Source organism: Globicephala melas, chromosome 17 (assembly GCF_963455315.2).
Source record: "Globicephala melas chromosome 17, mGloMel1.2, whole genome shotgun sequence".
Classification (NCBI taxonomy): domain Eukaryota; kingdom Metazoa; phylum Chordata; class Mammalia; order Artiodactyla; family Delphinidae; genus Globicephala; species Globicephala melas.
In genome coordinates, this window is record NC_083330.1 from 40,234,798 (window position 1) to 40,262,383 (window position 27,586).

The 27,586-nt window shown below is 41.2% G+C and overlaps 2 protein-coding genes across 4 annotated transcripts in view; one reads left to right on the forward strand and one right to left on the reverse strand.

Moving 5' to 3' along the window:
* Positions 1-15,520, reverse strand: part of MTERF3 (mitochondrial transcription termination factor 3) — a 28,270-nt gene extending 12,750 nt beyond the window's left edge. Inside the window, exons 1-7 of one of the 3 annotated variants that reach the window (XM_070044038.1) lie at positions 15,136-15,520; positions 14,380-14,988; positions 12,123-12,462; positions 10,662-10,814; positions 5,709-5,898; positions 1,366-1,513; positions 913-984 (exon numbers count right to left, since the gene is read on the reverse strand). In XM_070044038.1, the coding sequence (XP_069900139.1) occupies positions 913-984; positions 1,366-1,513; positions 5,709-5,898; positions 10,662-10,814; positions 12,123-12,447 (888 nt within the window). In that variant the 5' untranslated portion in view covers positions 12,448-12,462; positions 14,380-14,988; positions 15,136-15,520. Of the gene's footprint in view, positions 1-912; positions 985-1,365; positions 1,514-5,708; positions 5,899-10,661; positions 10,815-12,122; positions 12,463-14,379; positions 14,989-15,018 lie in introns of all 3 variants that reach the window. The other 2 variants (XM_030862946.3, XM_030862942.3) reach the window with 2 other exon arrangements.
* Positions 15,521-15,541: 21 nt separating this feature from the next.
* Positions 15,542-27,586, forward strand: part of PTDSS1 (phosphatidylserine synthase 1) — a 65,081-nt gene continuing 53,036 nt past the window's right edge. Inside the window, exons 1-2 of the mRNA XM_030862939.2 lie at positions 15,542-15,853; positions 27,383-27,474. Coding sequence (XP_030718799.1) covers positions 15,675-15,853; positions 27,383-27,474 — 271 coding nt within the window. The 5' untranslated portion in view covers positions 15,542-15,674. The remainder of the gene's footprint in view (positions 15,854-27,382; positions 27,475-27,586) is intronic.

Sequence of the window (27,586 nt, forward strand, 5' to 3'; positions counted from 1 at the left end):
ATCTGTACGGGCCCCACACCACACAGACCAACAGTAAGACTCTCAAAGTGCTTTCTGAGCCTCTGCTCCCAAGCACACTCCTATGCATGTCATCTGGAAAAACTACATGTCAAAATTCTAAACAGAGATGATTAAAAAAAAAAAAACACTCCAACGTAGGTTAGGTCCTCTGTGTGCATTCACAGTATCCCATGCTCCCTGACCAATCCGTTCCTCTCATCGCTCCGCGGGAGATTCCCCCCACTGGACCGTAAGCTCCACAACGGCAGGGACTATCTCCCCAGCACAGCGCATGGGCAGGCGCTCAATAAAAATGTCTTCAACGGCCGAGTATGAAACACTTTAGGCACCTCAGAAAATAGGCTTAATATAATAATTTCAAATACTCCGACAGCTTTGTATACTAACAAGTCAGCTGCCCCTGGTTCTATCCTATTCCCTTGGAGGGAGGACAGTAAGGAGTGTCTGGTATGTTCTCTGATAGATCTAGAGCTGGCAGTTGGCACAGGTTCTAGGAGAGCAATATGCTGGCTACTGCTCTCTTCAAAGAAGCCTTCTGGCTCCAGCCTCCACAGCTCGTCTCCCGCCTAGGTGACGAAGACACAGACCCTCACCCTGGGCAAAGGAAGCAGCTTCCAGGTCCCATCCAGATACCTAACCTGCTCCGCTAGGATTACGGGTATCAATGTCTGCAAGGAGACTAACTCATGTAACACCTGGTTGACATGTGAAAAAATTATAAACTAAGATAAACTGCTTGCTAGGTATTTATTATATCATTTCCTCTATCTTTTTAGAAATAATTTCTTTTACAATCTAGTTTTCTTTAAGATGATGGGAGCAAATCTATCCTCTTCAGAGGACTTAACCACTTAAAGAAGCTGATTTCTCAAAAACTAACAGTCATCCTACCTTCATGTTTTCCTTCACAGGCTCCAGACTTCCAGTTAGTAGCCTTGGGAGACGAATTACCAGATCTCTAGTCTACAGTTATAAAACAATCTATTATTAATATGTATGCATATTCAACTAGGTTGGAAAAAACAAGGCATTACTAGGAATACAAAACTAAAATTTAAAATATGACCCAGTAAAAAAATGCTAAGGAACCCAAAAATACATAAACTTAATATTGTTTGAGGGAAAAAACCAGTGCTCAGAATAAAACTTGAGAAACCAACTTGATGGAATTATTACAGAATGATATAGCTATATGATTAACCTAGCGAGGTAATTCATTCTTGTACAGAAAATATCAGGCATTTATAGAATTCATACAGGCCAAGTATCTGTTAGAAACATGAGATTTAACAGTTACTAAATGTAGCTGACATGGAAACATACAAATTCTCTCCTTCTCTTTACCTTCTTCACACTAAGTTCAAGTTCTTTCTGAAAAAATCCCAATCTGTTATCCAGTCTTTCCACTGAAAAACTCAGCAAAAATGGTGCATTTCTGACCATCTGTGCAATATCCACTTTACTGAAATTTTTTGACAGTAGATAAGCCACCCTAGAGAAACAAACAAAATACATGCACATATGATAAATATTTACTAGTGTCATATTCCCACACCAAAAAAAAGTTTAAGTAAAAACATTCTATAATAATGGCCCCAAATATGGTTAAAACAAAACGAGCATCCATCCAACTTTAGAATGGTTTCCATTTATAACTGGAAACAGAAAATATTTCTGAAACCCGCTAACAGACAGATTCCCTTTTCAGTTAATCTGACTTACTAGTTGGTAGAAAAAAATGAAATAGCTTCTATTTAAGTTTTTTGTTTTTTTTGCTACGAATAGAAAACACACAAATTAAGAAAAGATGGGATTCAGAACTCTTTTTACAAAGAAAGACCATCAAGCAGGGCTAAGACTGAAAAGAGGAAATTTTTTTTTTGGCTGCACTGTGCGGCTTGCATGATCTTAGTTCCCAGAGCAGGGATCAAACCCAGGCCCCCAGCAGTGGAAGTGTGGAGTCCTAACCACTGGACTGCCAGGGAATTCCTGGAATTTTTTATTTTAGTACATTTACTGAGAATGTATTTTCTTTTTTTTCCCCCTTTTTTTTTTGCGGTACGCGGGCCTCTCACTTCTGTGGCCTCTCCCGTTGCGGAGCACAGGCTCCGGATGCGCAGGCTCAGCGGCCATGGCTCACGGGCCCAGCCGCTCTGCGGCATGTGGGATCCTCCGGGACCGGGGCACGAACCCGCGTCCCCTGCATCGGCAGGCGGACTCTCAACCACTACGCCACCAGGGAAGCCCCGAGAATGTATTTTCATAAATAATTTTTACTGCAGTCCTTCAATATGTATTTTGTTAACAACTGAGAAGTTTCCTGCTAAATTTCTGGGAAACAAAGTAAGGTAGCAAAATACAGGAAGTTTGACTATAAAATAACATTATTGATTTTTTAAAATCTATAAACATAGTAAAAGGCAGTTTAATTAAGTGCCTGAAATATCCCTGGACATTATCTTGTTTAATTCTCATCAGAAAAACAAAAACAAAAAAACAAAACAACCCCCTGTGGGCCAGGTAAATTTCCCACATTGCATTTGAAAAAACACACTCAGAGGAGTTAAATAACTTGTCTTAGACCACCAGCTAATTAATAACAGAGCTGAAACTTGAACTCAGGTATGCCTACTTCTAATGACTACGATACTTTTATACCATATATTGGAACTTATTATATTTTATACTCAGTGACTATTACCCCTTTAAACCAGTCCCTTAGAGGCAATGAGAGAAAAAAACTGATAAATTTAACTACATACAAAATTTAAATGCAAGGCAAAAAAGAAATCATCAACCAAGTCAGACAAGTGACAGTCTGGGAAAATATTTACAACATGTCACAGAGAAGGAACTAATTTTGTTAATATATAAAAAAACGCTTACCAAAAAAAGAAAAAGGCCCAATTAAGAATAGCAAAGGACACTTCTAATTTATAGAAAAGGAAATGTAAACAGAAGTTCAACATAGGAAAAGATCCTCAAAAAAAAGAAAAGATCCTCCAAACATCTGATGCTCCAAACGTCATTTCCAAAACAATGAGGCAATGTTTTCATCTATGAAATGAACTGAAATCCTAAAGTTTGATGACACTGTATTAGTGTGGAGAACAGGGAAACTGGCACTTCTGTACACTGTTGGTGGGAGTGTAAGCTGGAAAACCTGTATGAAGGACAATTTGTCAATATCTATTAAAATTATAAATGCATATATCCTTTGACCTAGAACTTCTACATCTAGAAATGTATCCTACAGATATACACCAATATGTGACATGATGTATATATAAGAGGAGTCACTGCAGCTTCTTTGTGATAGTAAAGCCAGAAACAACCACCATGTTTACCAAAAGGGGACTAGACACATCCACAGTATAAACTATAAAAGGGTTAAAATAGGCAGAGCCAATAAAAACTATCCCCAACATAGAGTTAAGGTAAGAATGTGAGGTGCAGAATGGTATGCATAAATGCTACATACTGTAGGTACATGTGTTCTTGTGTATGTGTATACATAGATACACATGCATGCTTGCATATGATAGAACATTCTTAGCTAGTTGAACAAAAAACTTGATAATAGTAGCTGCCGCCACAGATGGGTCCTGCAAGGCTGATGAGGGACAGGAATATGTAGGTTGGGAAGGAGAATTACCATTCTTTTCCTTTGTTTTGGACACAGGAAAGATCAATATCTGATAAAAATATTATTGAAACTGTTATCTACTGTGATAACTTTTCCAATAAAAAATTAAGATACAAGGCCCAGCCGAAAGAAAATTTCTAATAACTTAAATGCAGATTATTCATTTGAAAATTCTTAAAAAGAATCAACCAACTTTTTAATACATTTCAAATTCTCTTCATTGAAAAGAAAACAAGTATATGCGATCAGTGCTATTATAGAAATTCTAGAAAATAAGACTGCTGTACATACCAGAGCCAGAAGGTAAGTTCAAAAAAGATTATCATACCTTTGCCTCTTCCAGGAGAAGCTTACTTTTCACTGTATACCCTTTTGAGTACATGTGATAAATTACCTATTAAAAACTTCCAAGTAACTTTTTAAAATGCTCCAGTTTACTTTGGCAGTCAGCCAGGTTTAGGAAACATCAGACTATACTATTACATGAGAGTATTCTTTAATTGTTAGAAGCATGTGTGATCTTGAGCAAATTAACTTAAGCTGCTTTTAAGCTTATGTTTCCTTCATAGATTTAAAAGTAGGGAGACAGTACAGTGTAGTAGCCAGGACTCTGGAGTTAGACTAAGTGGATTTGAATCCCACTGCCACTTACACTAGCTGGGTAATCTTGGGCAAATTATTTAACCTCCCTGTGCCTCTCCTGTAAAATGGGGATATTAATAATAACGGTGCAGTAGGCAGCCTCTGAAACAGTTCCCAATGATCTCCACCTCCTGGTATGTACTCTTTCTTGAACTAAATCTTGAGCAAAAGGGCAAGCTGGTTTTTAAATGGGGAGAGAATGAGCGTTCCAGACAGTCAGGAGGAGCAGAGCTAGACATGTCAGACTGAGTCTCCTAGAATCATTCTTTCCCTCCCCTGTATTGTAATAGCCTGTCTATATTCCACCAGACTGTAAGTCACATGAAGGGAGAGAGTGTGTCTATCTCAGTGCCTTGCATATATAATAGGGTTCAAACTATTCAATATAAGAAATGTAGTTTTTTTGGTTCTGTTTTTTCCTAGTTCAGAGACTAGACTCTGATAGTTCAAGGAACTGCAAAGCTCTCTGAAACCGGTGTGAGAATAGTCTAGGGGGAGAAGATTAGAGGCAGATTAGTCAGGAGACAGTTGCGGTATTCTTCACGTGAAATGATGGGGACCTGAGGTAAAGTATTCAAAGTGAAGATTAAGAGAAATGCATTGACTGATTTGAGAGCAATAAAAATAGAACCAACAGGCCTTGGTAGTTTATTAGATGTGGATGATAAAAGAAGAGAAGCCAAAGTTAACACCAGTATTTCTGATCTGGGCAGCGGGGTGAACAGTGTTCTCATTCAGGCAATCTGGGAAGACCTAATTTACGTGAGAGGTGGGGGTGATGATAAATCCAAGATGTGAACTTATGAGACACAGACTCTGTCTCACTCTCTGGTGTGCCCAATGCCCAGCAGGATTCTTACCTCACAGATCAATACTATCGCACTGTATCAATTCTCACAGATGCAATAAATTCTTTGAATGTTGAATGAAGTACAAAGATGTTTATAAAAGTGCTATTTAAAGAAGAAAAAAAGGAAAAACCAAAATAGACAGAAATGATTAAGCAAATTATACAATATTTGCCAAAACAAGGTCAAATGTCTACCATCAAAAATTGTCCAGAAAGAACAACAGAAAAGATCAGCCTTTCATAATTTTAAGTGTACTATCAGATAATTTAGCCATGGTTAATGGATTTTTAAAAAAACTTATCCCAGTTTCCAAAGGATTGACTTAGCATTAAGTTGAAATCATAAAAATAATGATGGGTAGTTGAACAAAAGAAATGATTTAGATACTTAATTTTGATCAAAGAAGGTCCATAACAAAAAAATAACATTCACATTCATTAATTACCTCAGTAGATCCTTGTGCTGCTGAGACTTAAAAAAATAACTTACACATATATTTCTTCATAGCCACTTCTAGGATTATGTGAAAATCATTCTAAAAGCCCTACCTGGTCTTAAGATTTTCAAGGTCTTCAGAGAAAATAGCATAGTTTTTCGTCAGGAATGTTCCCAGTTGGTTATCCTCTATGCCCAAATCTTTAAGAAACAGGAGTATTTGCTTAATGTCTTTTTCAAAATCCAGTCGCAGAAGGAGGTTGGCTGCATCCGGATGTTTTTCTATCTTGGATAAATCCACTCCTGTAATAAGTTACGAACACCATTTGAAGAGAACTGCTTGGCTGAGTCATTAAACTTTATGTACAGAAACACAAGAAATTCCTGATGGAGATCAACAACCCATCCCAAGGAGACCTGAGACAGGCCAATAGAAACTTCTAAAGATTTTTAAACTAATTTGGTTGCAGAAATAAAAATAAATTTTTAAAAAATGTAGTACTTATTTCAAAGCCATGTATAAAGGAAAACAGTGCATTTGGGGCTAAATTTCCACCCAAAACAAATTCACTACGTCATATTGACCTAGGATCATCATTTTTACCGATGGTTTCTTGAATATTGTTTGCAGGATGCTTATGTGCCCCTAATGATCTCCACAGTAACTGATTAACTGGTAATTTCTGCAGGGTAACAAACCCTATGAATTGTTACTTTCTTTGAAGTTTATCATTTCTTTAATTATAAGCATTATTTTAAAAATTTGTTTCTGATCCCCTCCACAGAAGGAATAAAAGTTACCCTGTGTCTTACTCATTGTATTTTCTTTATGCTTTATTAGCATGAAGACAAGTACTGAAGGAGCTCAAGAAATGTCTGCATGAAGCAGGTGAACATATACAGCCCTCAAGCACAAAACGAAGCAGAAAGTATACCACCTTCAACCTTCACATATCCTTAGAATCTTAGGTAATCTAAGTAAATGAGACAAGGGACAGGAGAGATTAAGAAGGGGGAGAAAGCAAGTTGTTATTTTACTTTGGTTATGGATATAATTCGATGTTCACGTTAATTAGGCAGGGAATCAAAGTAACCCTTGATTCAAAATTCTCATTAAAACTAAGCATTTTATTCTCTCGCTTTTTTCCTTTTACCTGATTTTTAAAAATTAAACATGAATAGGAAAGGCCTATTCCTTATCTTTAAAATAAACATTTGAAAATAATGTAAAACTTTAGTTTAGACTTAAATTTTATATTGCTAAAAATATTTCTTCAGGTTAAAATGTAACTCTCAAACCGATTTCTAGATGCAACTTTACAGTCTTAAATATAAAAACAATGAAATAAAAGCACTGTTTTTTAATGGTGTCTACAACCAGAAAAATAAATTATAATTCCATGTATTATTAGATCCAAATATAATTCCAAACCCAAATTTCTTGATATTAAAACAGGTATTGATATAAGATGATCATGAACAGAAAAACAGATTACACACACACACACATACACACAGAATGAAGACCAAAACCAGATCCAGGATGAACTACAAATCTAGTATACAATAAGGACATTTCAAATCAATAAGGGAAAAGATGGACTATTCATTAAAATATAATGGGATCTCTAGCTATATATTTGAAAAATAATAATTCCTTCCATGTCTGATACAAAAATTAATTTCAGATAGAAATTACTACCACTCTAAAGCTACTAGAAGAAAACACAGAATTTTAAAAATAATATTAAGTATGACTACACAAGCCATTGTATGGCTTTCTGTAATACATGTATTTGCATAGAAAAAGGTGGGGTAATGTATGTATTTGGGTAGAAAATTTGTACTCAACAAATTGGTGACAGTGGTTACCTTTGGAAAGTGGAACTAGAAATGTAGAGATGGTAAGAGTTCTTTCTCCTGTAACAGTCTGCACTTTTAACAACTAGATGTAATTCTTTTATAATTTAAAAATAATACTAATAGAAAAATAAATTAAATTATTCGATGGATGGATAAATAAGATAGAAACTAGTTCCAAAAATCTGTGATAAATGTGGGAAGGGATGCTTTGAAAATAACATAAAGGGTTCGGACTCCAAACTTAACTCAATATTACAGATGACATGTGCTGAAGTGCCTCACTCAGCATGAGCCGTCACACCCTGACTGTGCTGAAATCGAATTCCTGAAAAGCTGCTTCTTAACAGCAACAGGAGAGCAGAATCTCACCAGGAGAGCACACTGCTGTCAGCACAAATACTTGGGCTTACTCACGATTTCATTAACTTGAAAAAATAGTCACTGAATGCCTCTCATGGGACCAGGCACTTATGCGGATATAAAAAATGAATAATACATGATTCTAACTTCTAGGTGACCACAGCCTAAGTTGGCTTTACCCCATCAGTTCAGTAACTATAATTACCACTGTATTCAGTTATGGTTACACATACTTAGTGCATCAATCAGGATCTGGCAGGCAACAGTAGTTGTCCTAGAAAGTTCAAATGAAAAACACTTTAATGAAGGGACTCTGTACAGTGGTGTGAGCAGAGTCAAGGGAACAAACAAGGGCATCCCTAGCGCTAAAGGGACAAGGAGGAAAGAGTGTTATGAGAACCCAGAGGGAGCCGGAAGCTATAAAGAAAGGGCTGCTCAGTAGGAGCTGTTGCCATGGAACAAGGCAGTTCCATGACCCAAGGCTGGGAGGGAAAAGGGAAAACAGCTCCCACCTGCCCTCCCTCTTCTCCTACAAGTGCCCCCCACTGCTGAAGCTGCCCAGAAGCCAGCTGGCAAAGGAGGCCGAGTGCAGAGGTTAGCCTCCTGGGATAAAGAACAAGCAGAGAAAGGGAGAAAACAGATCTGAGAAGCAGAGAAGAACCAGGACACTTGAGTCCTCAAAAATACTGCTTAACAATGCAGTCATGGTTCCTCTAGGGTACTGTTATTTAAGTTACTGCCAAGACGTGCTGTTGAAGTATCAGCATACAGATGAAGGAGTGGCTGAAACATATTTCAAAGCTCTAGGTATACTGTGAATTATTTAAATGTAGGGACCACATGGGTCTCACGTTTATCTGGCATTACCCGTGGCACCTCTCACAGGGCTGGGAAAGCCCTGAGCTTTCATGCCTGCAGCAGATGTCATCTTTCTCTCTCCTTTGAACCCACAGAACACTTTATGTGTACCTCTGTGTGGAATTTATCACTTCATCTTGCATTTTTGGATTTGTTATTCTTTTTTTTTTTGTGGTACGCGGGCCTCTCACTGCCATGGCCTCTCCCGTTGCGGAGCACAGGCTCCGGACGCGCAGGCTCAGCGGCCATGGCTCACGGGCCCAGCGGCTCCGTGGCATGTGGGATCTTCCCGGACCAGGGCACGAACCCGTGTCCCCTGCATCGGCAGGCAGACTCTCAACCACTGCGCCACCAGGGAAGCCCCTGTTATTCTTATGTATGTGTATTTAGATGCTCCTGAAGACCTGAAGCTTCTTGAGAACAAAGGCCATTCCCTATACATTTGAGTAACTTGCACAGGGACAGATGAGTAAACAATTATAATAGTGTTATTATTGCCAGGACTGAGGTAAGCAGGGGGTGATGCAAAGAGCCCAGAGGAGGGTCACTCTATCTGGAGGGTCAGAGAAGACATTTGGGAAGTTACTTGAACCTGAGTTAAGTTCTCCAGTTGTCAGACCTGGCCAACAAAAAGGAGGGAAGTGGCAAGCAAGTGAAGCCGAAAGGCTAAGCAAGGGCCAGACCAGGAAGAGCTTAGAAGGATTTCACGGAGGTCACTGACATAGGCAGATTCGCATTTTAGAAAGAGCACTAATGTTAGAGAGATTACCAGGGCAGCACTGCTGAAAGGAAGAATATCAAGCCAGGAAGCTCCTAACTTTTCACTGAAAACTAAGGCAGTGACTAAGCAATGAGAGAAGCAGTGGATCTGAGATAATCCCTTGCCCATCCTGTTCCTCTCAATCCCCCAAAGGAGGTTTCTTATCTGGGAAAATCAAGTAAGAGAAGTTCCAGGTCCAGAGATAATGGGAAAAGCAGAAAGTAGCAATAAGGTGCTAGACTGAAAATATTGATAAGAGGACGAACCTAAGTTTGCAGGCAGATCTCTTGGCTGCCTTCAACCATCCAGATCTAGGAGCATCCTCCCAGTCAACAAGCTAAGATAGTTATGGAGCAGGCCTAGAGAGAAACCATCCACATCAGGAGGATAGCGGGCTCCAGAAGGAAGGTCAGGGTAGTAGGGAAATGGAAGTAATATATCATCTGATAGGGTTGACTGTAGGAAAAACTGTCCTGAGAGGCCATTGGAAGTTGTAGGAAAATTTAAAGAAAACTAATCAAATGAAGAACAAAGCAATCGTTAACTCCAAGAAAATGAAAGGTTGAAAAGGAAGGAAAACAATCATAGCACACTTCCTAGACAGCAGTCGAGCAATATTTAGAATTATAATGAAATCAGTGACTAATGATTAACCTCAACATTGTTAATATAGCCTATTGGGAGAATTGAAGAGAATGAAAGGGAAAAGTATGTGTACATGTGAGAGATTAACTGATGTCTAAAACTGATGAACCAAGCAACAGCACCATAAGCAATGACGTGCACATTTAGAGGTTAAATACAAACAGAAAGAGCTAGGAAAGCAGATACTCTAGGGAACGGGGTGCGAAGTCGGGAAGGATGAAGCTGGGCGTGCGGTTTATCACCAGAAGCCTTTTCACACTATTTGACTTCTATGCATGTGTATGTACTTTGATAAAGATTAAAAATGCTAATTTTAAAAGTAAGGCAATAGGGCTTCCCTGGTGGCGCAGTGGTTGAGAGTCTGCCTGCCGATGCAGGGGACACAGGTTCGTGCCCCGGTCCGGGAAGATCCCACATGCCGCAGAGCGGCTGGGCCCGTGAGCCATGGCCGCTGAGCCTGCACGTCCGGAGCCTGTGCTCCACAACGGGAGAGGCCACAACAGTGAGAAGCCCGCGTACCGCCAAAAAAAAAAAAAAAAAAAGTAAGGCAATAAAATAAGTGTAGGTTACTCAGACTTACCTAGAAGCACTAACTTCTTCAGAGTCTCAGAATGATCCACATAGTCTCGGAGTGTGAATGAAGATGGGGGCAGTGCAGGGTCCGCAATAATCTGAATGGCCTCCTCCTCGGAAATTGGCTGCAATGGAGACAATGGAGGCAAATCGTCCAGTCCTTTGCAGCCAGGATATGGAAAAGGAGAAATGAGTTAGCTCTCCAATCTGTACACTTGAAGCTCTTTCTATAAAGACAGCCTCTTGCCTAGTTTTCTTCTTTTTGAATCTTGGCATCATTTCTGAATGAAACATCTCAAAATTCCATATATTTTCTACCTTCTAAGAGGTAAGGTTAAGACTCTTTAGAGATATCAACTACTATTCCTCCAAGATAAGAAATCTGTTGGTGAAATGCTGTACAAAATTCCTTTCCTTCACTTGTAATCAACAGGTATGAATGCTAAAGACCAACTGACCTTCAAGTACATTTTGAGAAAGAGATCGAGTTTACCACAGCTTGTTAAGTTGGCCAAAAGTACAACATACCAGCCTGAATTGTATGGGTTCAAGTCATCACATCCTGAAGTGTCTTCACTTTGAGCCAACCCCTTCTCCTCCAAGTTATTCTCAAATATGTCTATAAGAGGACTTCTATGATTCTGTTTCTATCACCTACAATCCTTTGCCAAGGACCTGACCTCTCTAGTATAGCCTTGAGTCTGAGGTTTGGTTTGTCTTAAGTCAAACCCTTAAGTATAGAAGATGCTGGTAACTGTAACCTACCTTAGGCTAAGGAATCAGGGCCGTGACTTTTTATTCTATTTTTGGTCTCTAATCACTACCCTTTCTCATTTCTCATAGCCAGCCACCCCTCCCTGCCCTTACCCCCCAGCTTGCTTGCTTTCGTCTGCTACTTAACCTAATATTATCTCATTTACGGTGAAATATTCCTTGCATAGGAATGTGCCTAGAACGGGAAGCACAGGAGGGAGAAGACTGACTAAAAAAAACTACATGAGGGCGCTTTTTGGGATGTGCTATTTGTTGTTCTTTTTGTTCTATATGTTGTTTGTGGTGGCTGTTACACAACTAAAAGCATTATGTCAAAATTCATAAGACCGTATACCCAAAAAGGAGGACTGTTACTTGGGTAAAATTATACCCTAACTAGGTATATAGAATAGGGTAAATTAAATCCTAATAAACCTAATTACCACCAGAAATTTTTTTTTTTAAAGAATCTAAATAACGAACTTAGAAAGTGTTATTCATATAGCTATAAAACATTCTTATACATATTAATCTCTAAACTTTTTCTTAGTTAGTAAAATAGAGGCATAATAGAAGCAAATGAATAGAAGCGGCATTGTTCTTTTTCTCTCCTGGCACAAAGTATGACTTGAAACGGGCAAACAAAATGTAAACAGGTAGTCGTTCAATCTACCGAAGTGGGGCAAAGGGGAATTTTCTGAAACTTGAAAATTACCTTCTAGAGACAGTTCAGAATCAAAGCTGGGTATCTTTTGTGACGGCTCATTCACAGAAGGAAGCAGAGTGTTTGGGGCGCACTTAATCTCTTGACTACTTGAGTCGGTAGACTGGGAACTATTCCACACAGAGGAAGTCCGATAAGTCTTAAACCCCGACCGGAGAAAGCAATCGTCAGAGGACAGATGAGGCTGAGCAAAAAAGCCAGGCAACAATGTTTTTCCTGCTCTGGGAAAACATTTTCTGAGTTGCATAGCAGTAAGGAAGCTACTCAACTTAATTGAGTTGAGCCATCTGGGTATCTGTTGGGCTAGCAGAGCCATTTTTCTTAAAGTAGCCTACAAAAGAAATACGTAACTATCAAAAAAGAGAAACGTATTTTACTTAAATGCTTAAAACAGTATTCAAACAACAAAAAGATAAACTGGAAATTATCTTTTTCTAATTAAAAGGAGTTTAATAAATTTAGATCCCTAAAGCAGTCAGATGTTTTTAAGCTCAGGAAAAGCCCAAAACAAGGCAGTTTCAGTTACAAACCAAAAGACAGGAACTTCTGAACTGGAAAAATAAAGATATACTTTGCAATTTAAAAACAAAAAGCAAAATCAGTGGCATAAGAAAAACAATTAAAACAAAAATCTGTAAATGTTCAAATTACAGCTGAACCTGTTAATATTTAAAGAAAACAGGTGATGCAATTAAGTGCTCTTGAAATTTGGTTTGAAGGACATTTAAGAAGATTGCTGATCAAAATAACACTGAGGGCTTCCCTGGTGGCGCAGTGGTTGAGAGTCCGCCTGCTGATGCAGGGGACACGGGTTCTTGCACCGGTCTGGGAAGATCCCACGTGCCGCGCAGTGGCTGGGCTCGTGAGCCATGGCCGCTGAGCCTGCGCGTCCGGAGCCTGTGCTCCGCAACGGGAGAGGCCCCAACAGTGAGAGGCCCAAGTACCGCAAAAAAATAAAAATAAAACAAAATAACACTGAATTATTCAGATGCATTTTACGTATGTACATTAATCACAAAATAAAAACAGGAAGAATTCTACTTAGTCTTAAATGAATCATAAAATATTATCATTGCTATCTAGAAGGTTGTTTCTTGCTTCATTCTCAGGGTTGAGCACTATTATTACACAGATAAAGCTGTTCCTCAAAAGACAATTGAACAAAACCAGTTTTGCCAAATTCTGTTTGTAGGAAAAAAGAAAAAGCCTTTTAAAAAAAGGGGTCAAAACTAATAAGCAAAATGAACAGACAGAAATAATAAGCAACCAGCAATGAATATACGTATATTTTGACCGAAAAAGCAGTTGTTTTTAAAAGAGACTTTTATAAGGAAAGGACTTTATTTAGCTAGCTTAATTAAAGGGTAAATTTGGTGCATATTATTTTATATTAAGTAAGACAATCCATATAAAATACAGCATAGAGTCCAGCATATGCAAAATGCCCAACAAATGTTAGCCATCATCAATATTATTATTGATTACACAACCAAACATAAATGAATTCTGAATTAACTGTTGCATACAACTTTTTGATTTCTCTCTATACTGAAATTCAGCTTGTTTTATGCTCTGAATTAGACCAGATAAATGCTTGAGGGTCTAACCTCCTCTTAGAGATTTGTGGTTTAGGGAAGTCTCCTGAAAGGAATTTATAAAAGTGAAATGTCTCACTGTCGTTCTGAAATGATCTTAGAAAGAAAAAAAGTATTTACAATAAATAGCCTCGTGGGATAGGTGACTTTTGTTAAACTTTGGTGGGAAATGAGTCTCCAAATCTGCCGTGTTTCCCTTCAATCCTACAATATTCATTCTCTGCACAGCGATGTCATAAGGGCATTGAGCTGGAAGCCAGAAGACCTGTTATGCTGCATTAAGACTAAGTTTCTCACCGTGATCCAGCACAATGACTGGCCCATGATGGGGGGTTCAATAACCATTCTTTAAATGACAACTTTTAAAAAGGTTACGGGTACAATAAGGTGATTCTTAAGCTCCAAAGTGTTCTGACTTCTCAGTTTGTCTAAGCAATGTCCTACTTTAAAGCAAACTCCTGAAATCCCAAACCCACTCTGAAGCCTCTAGAGTAAGGCTCAAATTAAAACTCCTCTCACATTAGAACGATTTGCTTTTGAATTCTATCCATATTTATTAAAAGATCTTTATGCAAACAACTAATGTTTATCCTTCTGTTTTTATTTACAAGCGCACTATCTTCACTACATCATCATTTCACTGTTGTGTATACCTCTTAACAGTTGATTAATTGTTCGTTCACGAGAGCAGGGCTGGGTCTCATCTCTGGATCCACCCTCCCAGTGACAATTCCCTCTAGTCCAGAGCCTTGCACTGCTCCAATGTTTTATGGATGGAAATGAATCAGTTGCAACTACGGTTAGCTCATCTGCTTACACAGTATTTAAACCCGGTAAAGCATCTGCGCATGTGTATAAAAGCCCTACCCCGTGATCAGCTAACACGACCCTTTTCATCAGGAAGGTTAAAGTTAAAGAAAAAAAACCTGTAGTAATTCTGAAGTCCATTAAAATATGTCATATACTAGTTCTCAACTGCGTGCCTTAGTATTTCGTTAGGAATAGGAATTGGCACTTAAATATTCTCTGGCGAGGGTTCAAGATTTCGACCTGTGTAAGGCTAATAAATGAAATCAGGAGATGAAAGGTGGGTGGGAGGATGCTGCGTAATAAGGGGCCTCTCATCTACTGACTGACGCCCTCCCTAGGCCATTTTAGTTCCCCAACCGAACTTCCGGAGGAAGGCCGTTGACATGCTGGCCCTCCTTCCGCGTCCTCCGCAAAGCGCGCGAATAAACAACATGATTGCGTTTTCGTTTCATCTGCCAAGAAAACAAAACGAAATTATTCACCCTTAATTGAAGACCTAAAGGCCAAGAGGTCCCCGGGCGCGGCCTACAGCAGGATAGGGCCGGACCCGAACCCCAGCAGGGCGCACGCCCCTCGCGCTCCGGCGGCTTCCGCTTTACCTGTGGCGAGGCCTATGCCTCGTGGTCTTTCTCGCAGGGACCACCAGACTGGCCGGGCCGCGCGAACTGCCCCGCAGCACAGATACCCCACTTGTCTGCCCGCCCGCCGGTTGCGGCTAGCTCCCTAGCCCACGTGGGCTGAGGCCGGAGTGGGCCAGACCATCTGCGAGGCTGCGTGGGGGAAGAGCGGGCGGCGTGCAGGGGACAGAGCCGGCCAAGGGCCACAGTTTCCCTTGTCCTGCGCGTTGCCTCCCTCCAGACTCTTCCATTTAGAATCTAAAGCCACCGCGAGTCCCTAGAGATGCCCGTCCCCCAACGCCAGCCGGGGCCGGGCGAGCGGCGTCCCCCGCCCGAGGCTGCGTTGGCGGCGCCGCGACCCCGCCCTCCCGCGCCTGTCCTTCCCTCTGCTCAGTTCCTTTGCTTCTCGCCAGACCCGGCCCCGGCGTCCAGCAGCCTTCTCGCTGCGGCTCGTCACCTCCGGGGTCCCAGCCTCCACGGGCCGGGGCCGCCGCCGCCGCCGCAGGACGGGGAGGCGGGCCATGGCGTCCTGCGTGGGGAGCCGGACCCTGAGCAAAGATGATGTGAACTACAAGATGCATTTCCGGATGATCAACGAGCAGCAAGTGGAGGACATCACCATCGACTTCTTCTACCGGCCGCACACCATCACTCTGCTCAGCTTCACCATCGTCAGCCTCATGTACTTTGCCTTCACCAGGTGAGGCGGGCCGGGCTGCGCTGGGGGCGCGCCTTTGGGCGAAGGGAAGGGGCGGATGGAGGCCGTGGCGGGGAGCATGGCCGGGTGAGGAAGTGGGCTGATTGCTCCACGCACACGCTTTTCCACCGGCGGGTATGTCACCTAGCGCACCCAGCTTCCTTCCCGACAGCTCCTCTGGACCGGCGTTCGTCCCTACCCTCCAACCCAGCCCCATCCCCACTCCCATCGCCACCCCTCTCCATACCACCTTTCCCCATACAGCGCCTCGGGCCACATCAGGAACACTCGTGGGTCACCTAGCACGATCTCCTCCCCCGCCCTTCTCCCGTGACTCTCAGCGTCGCTCCCCACACACATCACGACACGGGCCCCCTCCTCTCCGGCCTCCGTCCCTGCCTAGCACACCGCGTGAATCATCTGGTATGCACCACTTTCAGCACATACCTCTTCACACTGAAAACACCCCTGCCTTCCACGAACCATACACAGGCCCAGGACACAACTCAGACCCCTTCCCGCGGAACTCCTCCAGTGTTCGGCACTACCCGCGTGCACAAAATGCACACGTGCGGTGCACTCCAGTCTGTATGCATGGCACGCAAATCATCTCGCGTAACCCTTCCCCCAGCCTCAAACACCACTGTCTATACCACAACAGAAACTGCGGCGTGGACACACACATCACAGCAGACATTCCAGCACTGCCACACAGACACGAACCCACCACACATCACACAGCGCACGCTCTGTTCTGTTCATCATCTAACATACATGCTGAAATGAGACATTGTCAGGCCATTGTAGCAGTGCCTGGTGCATCATAAATGCTATGGAAAGTATTAAATAAAACACACAAACCTCACACACTGTAGCAGAACTCTCATATCCCCCTGAAAACACACACACACACACACACACTCAAAGCACTTCTAATATATACCTGTGCATAGGAGTTAACCCTGCCCAACTTTTGTCAGCCCAGAGCTTATAACTCTACCTCACTGAACGTGTGGCCCTTCAACCCCAAGCCAGGGAACTGATTTCATGCCTAAATGACAGGCACACCTTGGGTCCTACTTATAAGGATTTATGTTTTCTGAATGAACCTCTTTAAAGAAAGAAAAGGTGTGCCTCTACCACGCTTAAAAGACCAACCCAGAGAACTGGAGTTTGGGAGCCACACTGTTGGTCTCAAGACTATTCGCGTGACCTTGGTTAAGTTATTTAACCTTTCTCTGAGACTCAGGATCCACTTCTAAAATGGGGATAAAATATGTACTTACCGCATATGGAGTTATAAGGATTAAATGAATATGTGTGTGAATGCACTTAGCAGAGTGCTTGGCACATGATAAATAATTAATGTCAGTTACTTCTCTCCTAGTATATTTATCCAACAATCAATGGTTCTCAGCCCAGATCCGCAGAAACTGCTCAGGGTTATATTTGGTGGCCACAAGCATTGAGGGAACTTCTGGTATTTAGTGGGTGGGGGTTATAAATGTTTATAACGCAAGGGACAGCATTGTACGACAAAGAGTTGTCCCGTACAGGCACACATAGGCACATACACACAAGTGCCAATGGTGTCTCCCTTGAGAATCAATGCACTTTTTCAGATTTTCATAAAACTAATAATGTCCTCCTACATCACACTTGTTCCTTATCTCCACAATGCATTTGACTCTTAATTCTTATTTTGTCAGTGTTTATCCATTTGCATGACTCTATCTAAAGCCATAAAGCATATAAACAATCACTCTTAATAATTGAGGGAAACAGCTACTATTATTGTAAAATATTCTGCTAACACTCTGCAGCGGGGTAAGACCAGATCTTTCCACAGTATCCAACCAAGAACATATTTCTAGCTTTGGAGAGAAATCAGTCTTGTCCCTATTTATGGTTGCCCTCAAATACTTATCATGTCATCTGATTTTACCAGCTAGTAGCTGTGTGGCCACTTAGTTTTGCTAAGCCTCAGTTTCCTTATCTGTGTGTAAAGTGAAAATATCTAGTAATACCCGATAGGATTTTGTTATAAGGACTCAATTCATTTTTTTAGATAATCTGTATTTAGCTCAATGCATGACAAATAGTAGGTGCTCAGTAAACCTTAGCTATTGTTATTATTACATCATTTCATTACATCATTTCATTGTATGTATTAGAAGGCTAATGCCTTCTAAATTATGTTTGTCATTGAGTGAGAGTGTGGTGTGCTCTATAATTAAGAAAAAGGATAAAGACTGGGAAAATGGACAGTGCTTTGCTTGGATAACATGCATCCCTGTTTCATATTAACTTCAGTTTCACTTCATCTCATGTGGGTTGGCAAGAGATGGAATTAGTGCAGGAGTTTCTTTGGAACTTAGAAAAGTAATTATGGTATTTTATTTTAAATAATGGGAAGCAAGAATGAGCAGTTTGTTTCAAACTTTTATCTTTAATATTATTCTAGGCCCTTTCAGAACAGATCTCTCTTCCTCTTTTCTAATACAGAAAGTCACATTCTTCTGGAATTTCCCTTTTACAGCATATTCTGCCAAAGCATTCAATAAATTACAGCAGTGAAACTATAAGAAATGAATATGAATTTTAACAGCTTGTCAAACATAATAGAAAAGGCATAATCTGAACCTCAGGCTATGGCCTTTTCCAAAAATGATAATAATTTTACTTCTTCCACTAATTTCAAAGAGACAGAAGTCACATATTAAAGAACTACTTAATAACAAGTTTCATGTTATAGAAAATCATAAGCACCATTAGTACAATTAGTACTTACTGTGCCTTACTCATTTTTTGTAATGATTTGTGACCCTTTAAACTGAGACATTACAGTGATAGCTCTGTCTTCTTCCATAAAGACTGAAAGTAATTACTTCGTAAAGTTTGTTTTTCAAAGACTAGTAGTTGAAGAGAGTCAGCGGTAGAGTACTTTTGGGGTGTCAGGTTACCCGTATGTGTGAAACAGTACCTGGGTCATGTCACATGCTGCAGAGACACAGCAAGCATTTAGGATTGGCAAGGATTAGATGCCTCTCACAGAAGTCTGAGACAAGTTTGGACTTATCAAGCAGTTCTTTTGTTAAATAACAACTAGGCCAACTCACTGTTAAATCATAGCGTTTAAACCGACAGTCCCCATCACTAACAATAAAGCCAGATGTTATCGAATCATTCCCCCTAAGATTGGAAAAGCTCGCTTTGCCACATTTTCAGGTAAGTATTTTTAGAAATTAAATGCTTCGGCCTATGCCTTATAAGTTTGTTCAGCCAAAGTAGGGCAAGGAGAGCCTTTCTCTTACGCTCAGAGCGCCTCCTATTTACGCTGCTTTCGTAGGTTGGTAAGCTTGGAAATGTTGAATGGCCTTACTTTCAGACACTCAGGCTTTAGATTTGAAAACACCAAAATTTACGAGATCACATTCGTTGCAGCTCACTGTCTCCTTCAGAGGCACCTGGCAGTAAAACAGTGGCGTCAGTCTCTCCAGTGACACTTGTCCAGCAAAAGTCATCACCTGCCCAGAAGAGATTGCCTTCCGGCAGCTTCCTGCACCTAAGGGATCATCTGCTTACCTATGGTTTCTCCTTGATATGGGACTGAGGAAGCGGATGAGGGCAGGGAAATGGACAGACTTTGGATCGATTGATTTTTATTTGTTTGTGATACTGCTTTCTTACTTCATTTCCTTTAGTGGCTTTGGAGCTCCAGCTCTTCATCTTATCACGGAGCCATAGTTCCACCTTCTGTGTGTCTTCCCTCCTGGATGGCTGCCAGCCTTCCTGTTCTTTCCCTCTAGACCATATCAATTCCCATTAGAAAATAACTCCTGACCCTGCTGATTCAGTTGTCTTGAGCCTGTTTCCTTTATGTACCTCATGTTCTCTCTCTCCCAATAACAGAAGGCCTGGCTGTCCTTGTTCCAGGACACCAGCAATGTTAAGTGATCCTCCATTTCGGCTGTGTACTGGGGCTACACCAGCCCTGGAGGTGAAGCAGCGCTCTGTGTTAGGTGTTGCCATCTAAAGAGGTTCCAGTTAGCAGCCATCATAACATTTGTCCTCCTCACTTCCTATTTGAATCATATTTTTTATTGGATTTAAATAAGCACCTTTTAGGGACTTCCCAGGCAGTCCAGTGGTTAAGACTCCGCGCTTCCACCGCAGGGGGCGCGGGTTCGATCCCTGGCCGGAGAATTAAGATCCCGCATGCCCCGTGGTGCGGCCATAAATAAATAAGCCCCTTTTAATTATCCTCTCTTATCCTTATTTCTGGTGTTTTATGTCCTTAATAAGATTATACGTTTATTGAAGGAGAAAATGTGTCATATTTCTTTGGGGTCTTCTGTAGTAAATAAGCATCTGAGTGACTCAAACATTTATTTGGTCTAGATGATGCTTACCTCAGAGAATTTACATGCCTAGTATTGCTGCCCAGTGTTTAGCATTTTAGGTATAATTCTATTACCAGTTTATCTTGTGATATAATCCCTCTAGCCCCAGATTTCTATAGGGGAGTTATCAGCGTTTTAGTCTCAACAAATCTGGAAACCAGGGACTCGTCCAGGCAGCTAGGACTGCTTTCCTGAGCCCTAGGTCCTGGCATCACATTTAATTTAGTTCAACAGTCCGCGCTCCGCCCAGCCCAGGTCTCCGCCATCCTGGAGTTCATCTAGTTTATCTTCACCAGGTCCAGTTGGGCCTTAGTAGCTTTCAGAGCTGTCCTCCTCTGCCCATGCCCAGGCTTTGGCTCAGCAAACCCTCTGCTGTCTGGGATGGACACTCCCAGGCCTTGACTCCATTTGCCTCCAGTCCATCCCCCACACCGCTTTCCTCATGACCTTCTGAAATCGAGATTGTGATCTCATCCGTCCCTTGCTTACACTCTTTCCCTGGATCCCCATCACCTATAGCACGTTGCTGGACCCTAATGCCAGGATGGTACCTCTCTCTGACTGGAGAGCACCTTCTGCCTACCCGTGAGCCCATGGCATTCCTGGCAACGCACCTGGATGGTCCCCCTCCAGACACCTTTCTTGATTGTTCCAGGAAGCTCAGAGGCAGAAATGTTTATATACTTCTAAACATTTTTTTTTATTATTGTATCTCTCCTGTTTTAGTATTTGTTTCTGTATCAATTTCTTGAGGCCAGATATCTCAATCATCACAGAATACACACCCAGTAAATGCTAAATGAATCAAATATAAAAAAATCATTTATACAATGTGAACTTTCAAAAACTGTCACTCTTCTCTTTTAGTTGATATGTCAGCTATAATTCTTAAAAAGAATCCTAACTTTTTATAAAATGAAACGAATGTAGTCTTCAAAGATAATACCAAAGCTAGTTAACATCGGTCCACCTTGTAACCCGGGACTGAGTTTTCCATTGGGAGAGAGGATCCTTCACAGTGACTAGCCTCATAAACACGAGCCTACCGGTTGTGTCTCAGTTTCAAGGATTGCTATTAAAGAGATGGAAAGGAGAAGATAGGAGGGGGAGAGGGGACAATCACCTTTGCAGCCTTAGGAGTCAGGATAGCGTTCTTACCTTCCTGGCCCCAGGGAGACAGCCTTGTCTAAAAATTGTCTGTGAGTGAATGGAGTTTGTTTTCCCGGTCTCCTTGCCCACTGCCTGTAGCCTGTTGTTCAAGTTTAAGAATCTGAGTCCCAAACTCTTTGAGTTCAAACCTTGGTTAAAAAAACTCAGGGCTTTCCTTATACTTGTCCTGCTTTTAGGGTTTTCTCCTGGGTAGTTGCCTATACTCAAACAGGGGTGACAGAAGGAGTTGAGATGTTTGAGTACCTGATTGGTCAGCACTGGGGCAGGAAGGTGCAGTGGAGCCTGTGGACCCAGGCCGTGACTCCCCCCACATTACCTGGGTCTCGGGCCCGCTCAGCCCCGGCCTTTTGCTCTTTCTGGCACCCACCACATTGAGAAGGCCTGCTCCGTGCCAAGCGTTGTGCTGGGCACTGGAGGTACAGTGGGTGAATGAGATGGGGCCTGAAATTACAATTTTATTCTAATCCATTTCACTGAGTATGGTCAGGGCTACCCCAGCGTGCTTCTGGAGCTCCTCGTAAATTTAGCAGAACTTCGGGGAAAAGGACTCTGCCTCCCTAAGCTTGTCGGTATCATACCGGTAAGGGTAGCAGTCTTGACCTAGAGCCAGCATTCCAGAAGCCCTGGCACCTGCTTCACTCTGCCTCTATTTGTTGTAACTGTGGGCAAGACAAAGCAAGAGCTTTATTTTCTTCATCCTTCAAGTGGAGATAATACTCCCCCACAGAACTGTGGAGCAGTTCAATCAAATACCAGCTGGGAAAGGCCTTTGGAAAGTTCAGAGCCCCAGAGACCGAGGCGCTTGTTATTAGAGCCTCAGAGGACCTAGGAAAGAGGTCAGGGCACTGCCACGGCATCACAGTTGAAGTCCTTTTCTTTTTTGTTGCTGTAAAGTAAAATGTCTTATTTGAGCAAGAATCCTGAGGCCAGGAAAAGTCAAGATGGGGGACTGGCAGCCCTGACTGCAGGTTCTGAGCTCCCCTGGGAAGTGAGAACTACATTGTCCCCTCAGAGCCTGAGGAGATGGTAACAGCCCCACGAACAGGGGCCAGTCTTGTGTGAACGATCGAGGTGGTTTTCTGGGTTTGGGGGTGTCTTATCAGGTTGATCAGAGACAGTGCCAGCGAACTGAAAACTTTTCTCTCAGGCCAAAGCTATACTAAGATAATAATTTGATTTTTATGTCTTATTGTGCTTTTCATCATGATTCTCTCAAGAATCAGGACCAAGTTTGTTCATCTTTGTCCCCAACGATAGGTGTCAGCTAGCTGAGGGAATGGGTGGACAGACATTGTAAACTAATAACTGACAGGCCCTCTGTGCCAGGCACTGTTCTAAGTCCATCGCACGTGTTGAATTATTTTATCCTCACAACAACCCTGTGAGGTAGAACTGTTATTACCCTTTGATATACTGAGGAGGAAACCAAGGCACAGAGAGGTTGAGTAATCTGCCCAAGGTCACACAGGCTGTGTGAAGTCAGAATTCTGGTCCACGCCGTCTGGCCACAAGCCTGTCTTCCTTGTCACTGCACCAAACAGCCTCCTAAAGGGGGAAAAACTTAGACTTTGGAGTCAGTAAAATGCAGATTATGATCATTTCCCCCCTTTGAGGATGTTAGGAAGATTAAGAGAGCTAACATGCAAAGCAGCTAGCTAGCTTTCTGAGTGCGGCACAGATCTAGTGGATGTCCAGAGATAAACCCTTCTTGTCCTCTAATGGAGGGTCTCTGGAGTCAGTAGTGTGGTCTTTGGGGCCTTTGCAGCCAAGTTGCTTTTCATGGTTAACTATGGAAAATGTCTGTGTCCCTCGGCATATGGTTAAGTCTCCGGATTACTGGGAGCTGAGAGAGAAGAGGCCACACCAGAGCTTACGGAACGGCCCTGTGTGGTCAGCTTGTCAGGAGGCCGGTGGCGTGGGCAGCCTCCTCAGTCATGCATTCCGTTCTTTCTGCGCGCCCACCTCTTGCAGGGACTGTGCTGGATGCCGAGGGTACAGCCTCTCTACTCTCAGGAAAGCCAGAGGGTGTATGTGGGGCTGCTAGTCTGATAGGACTCAAGATTTCTTCTTTAGCTCACCTGCCTAGTCTTCAATCTTTGATCACGGGAGTTTGATCTTCCTGTACTGTATATTTTCAGTTTTGCCAAAGATCTTGCCGTCCATCTTTGATACTTTTTGTTTTTCTAATTAGGCAAATATAAAATGGCCAACTTTTCAGACTCGCTGCTGTTTTATTCAGGTTTAATTGGCCTTTTTTTTTTACTTCTGAAACTAGGCCATTCTTTTGATCCTGTCTTTCTAATAAAATGGCTCAAAATTTACAAAATTGCAGTTTCATTGTTTTATCACTGATCTCAAGTTCTTACAAATTTAATGTTGATGTATAATTGACTTATTTGAAATGTAACATACCTACATTGCTTAAAATCCAAGGTACCCCAAAGGGTATGTAGTGAAAAGTCTCGCCCCACTCTTCTTTTATCCTCTTTGGAGAAAACCAGTGTCACCATACCTTGGATGGATTTCCAGAGACATGCTATGCAGCCATGAGCAGAAGTTACAAGTTATATATACATATACACGCTCTCTTTTTTGCATAGAAAGTTGCTTACTATACTCACTGTTCTGCAAATTGCTTTGTTTACTTCATGATCTCTTAATTTATTCTGTATCAGTTAATTAATTAAAAGCTTCATCCTTTTTACAGCTGCCTAGTATTCCATTTTGAGACGGAACCATAATTTACTTAATCAGTCCCTTTTCAGTAGACATTTAGTTGTTTCCAAGTTTTGCTAATACATATAATGCCACAGTGAACAACCTTGTACATATGTCGTTTTTGCATAAATGAAGGTATATCTGTGAGATACATTGTCATACATGGAATTGCTGGGTCACAGGGTGTATGCATTTGTAAATTAATAATGTTGCCAAATGGCGCTCCATAAAGGTGGTATGTGAGAATGCCTGTTTATCTATTTCTGCATAGCCTCACCAGCTCAGTCATTAAATTTTTACCTTTGTCCATAAGGTAGATAAAAATGGTCTCTTTGTGTTGTTTCCATTTCCCCATCTCTTACCATGAACAAGGTTGAGCATCTTTTTTTTTTCACTTGCCTGAGAGCCAGTGGATTTTTCTGCTCTGTGAACTGTCCCTTCATATCTTTTGTCCATTTTTCTATTTGCTTTTCTTTGTCCATTTGTTCTTTCTGTTAATTGATTTGGGGGGAGAGCTTTGTAATTAGGGGAATTAACCCTTTGCCTTCATATGAGTTGCAGATATTTTTTCCAAGTTTTTGATTTTGTTACGGATTTCTTTGCCATGCAGATTTGTCAGCCTTCTCCTTTATGACTTCGGAGGTTTGTATCGTACTTTCGAAAGGCCTTCCCCACTCTGAGATTGTTGTGTTTTGTTTGGGGGTTTTGGGTTTTTTTTTTTAATCCTCCCATCATTTCTTCTAGAATTTTGTTTTGGTTTTACTTTTAGTTTCTTGAATCATCCAGAACATATTTTGGTATAAGTTGTGAGTTATGGACTCCATCTTCTTTTCCTAGGCCACGTTTATTCATTTTAGCCTTGCTTTTATTTTGTAACTTACAAATTGCACGCCCTGTGAAACTCTCTTACGCCATCCCTGGGCATCTACCATGAGTCAGGTTGATTTAGGATGACAGATAAGTTTTCATGAGGCAGTTTGGCAAAGAGGAAAGATCATCATCTTCAGAGTCTAGCAGGCCTGGTTTTGAACGCTGGCTCTGTAACTTCTTACCTCCACAATCTTGGGCAAGTTACTAAACCTATCTGAGCCTTTGTTACCTCAGATGGTTGATAATAGCCCAGTGGGTTATGACAATTAGAGATAATGTCTAGAAACTGCCTGTTCAGTGCCTGGCACACAGTAGACACTTGATAAACAGGAGCTATTATCGTTGCTGTCATTATTAGCAATATCAGGAGTGTGATTTGGTCTGAATGAGGACATTGTGTTCCTACCCTCACTGTGTGCAGCCATCCTTCAGTAAAAGTTGGTGTTCCTGGAAGTTGGATATGGGGCTTCTCTGCATAAGCCAGAGAGCATGGCAAGTGCCCTGGTAATGGTCGGGCTGGCATTTTTAGGTTGTGTTCATGACCTCTGGGCAGGTATTTAATTATTAGTATGTCCATTAAAATAAGATTGTACTTTTTAAGGCACTTCCTCCCTGCAGAAGGAAGTCTGTCTGATTCTGTAGTTTGGTTTTGTAATCAGATCTCTGAAGTTAACAGCCAAGCATTCTTTGTCCAGCATTGTCCAGTTTAGGGTTACTTGGCCATAGGATGATCTAGGAAACGTTTAAGATCTGTATGATCTCTTATTTCAGAACCTTACGTTCAATCCTGTCATAAGTCTGGAAATCATTTCATTGGGTGCAGAAACTGAGCAGCCTAAACAGAAGTTGGCATCTAAGTTAACTTCTGCTTTTAAACCAACACCCCAGGACCCAGTCCTTAACTAGGTAATTCATTATTGTTTCATTCCATACCTTTTCATGTATGTATTCTGACGCTCTAGAACTTCTTTCTACGTGAAATCGGTTTTCTTCTAAGATTTTTTTTGACCTGTCTCTTTTCCTTTAGTAATATTTAATCTTAATTTAATATTTGTCTTTTGAAAACTCTTTCACTACAGTCCTTCTCTAGATAAACCCAGCTTCTTTTATAATTTTAAGATTTATTGCTACCAGTCTCATCATCTCTAAACTATCTCCTTCCATTCTGTTTCATCTCATATCTTCTGTCTACTCATCCTGCGTCTTTCGAAACTGAAACACTGAACTTCCCTCTCCCAAGCTTCTCAATAGTTATCAGTACTTCAGAAAATTTTACTGTCATGTATTTCTGTTTTCCCACTTTTGTTTGCTTCTCTGAGCCCCAGATATGTTACTAGAATCTTCTTTTTTGTTGCAAACTGTCAAAACCTAAATTCTTCACCATCAATGTTAAGAAAATTGCCATTTGGGAAATTTTACTTCATTTTAAAACAGTAAATTTTCTTCCATAATCAATAATCAGTCCAGAAATATACTGAGGGCCTATTAATGAATAATTCCCTGCCATTAGGAGTTTACTTTCTACAGAGGAGATAGACAACATATAAACCAACAAATGTAATCATTTCAGTTGCTGGGGTTATACAGGAGTTAAACACAGTAATACATTAGAAATGACCAGGCAGGAGAGCGGGGAAGCTTATCTCCTATTTACAGTTCTTTTGCTTCTGCTCTGAGTTTAAATCTTGTATTTTGTTTTCTCTTAATTTTTCTTTCTTTTTTTAATTAATTTTTATTGGAGTATAGTTGCTTTACAATGTTGTGTTAGTTTCTTGCAGTACAGCAAAGTGAACCAGTCATATTCATACTCTCTTAATTTTTCTTTTAACATTTTTTACTGGTGCTTTCTGATTATGTTACGCTGCCCCATTTTTATTCATCCCTTAGATAGCCAACTGCCCATATTTGACAAGTGACTGCATAATCTCATTGCATTATACCCTTATTCCTTATAATCTTATGCTTCCTTTCTGATTCCTGAACAATTTTTCTGCCACAGTCTCTGTAGTAAAGGTCATCTTTAGTTAGTCTTAAAACCAAAAGGTATTTCTCCAAAATAAACCTTACCTTTTGACATCCTGGGTATTTTTAATTTTTTTTTTAAAGAACTGTGATTCTCAAATGCTTGTCTGAGCAGAATGTGTGTTGGGGTGTGAGGTTGCCAATTGCCTTCCTCACCAGAACTGGACTTGACTATGACACTGTGTTATTTTAGGAAATGATAGTGAATAGTAGATAGTGTGTGTAATGACTTAGCTCAGCAAAATAAAGTTAGCAATCCCCCAGTTTTTAGAACATGGAACTCTTACTCCTTCTAGGCTGGCTATTTAGATCCAAAAATGAATACTCAATGTTCCTTTTCTATTTTCAGGGATGACTCTGTCCCAGAAGACAACATCTGGAGGGGTATCCTCTCCGTAATTTTCTTCTTTCTTATCATCAGTGTACTAGCTTTCCCCAATGGTAAGTGATGCAACGCTTTATCGCATTTCTCCTGTGCATTGTGCCCTTGTTGGTATTTTTGAGATGCATGTCATCTGGAAGATGAAACTGGAGGGTAGAATAAAAAAAGACT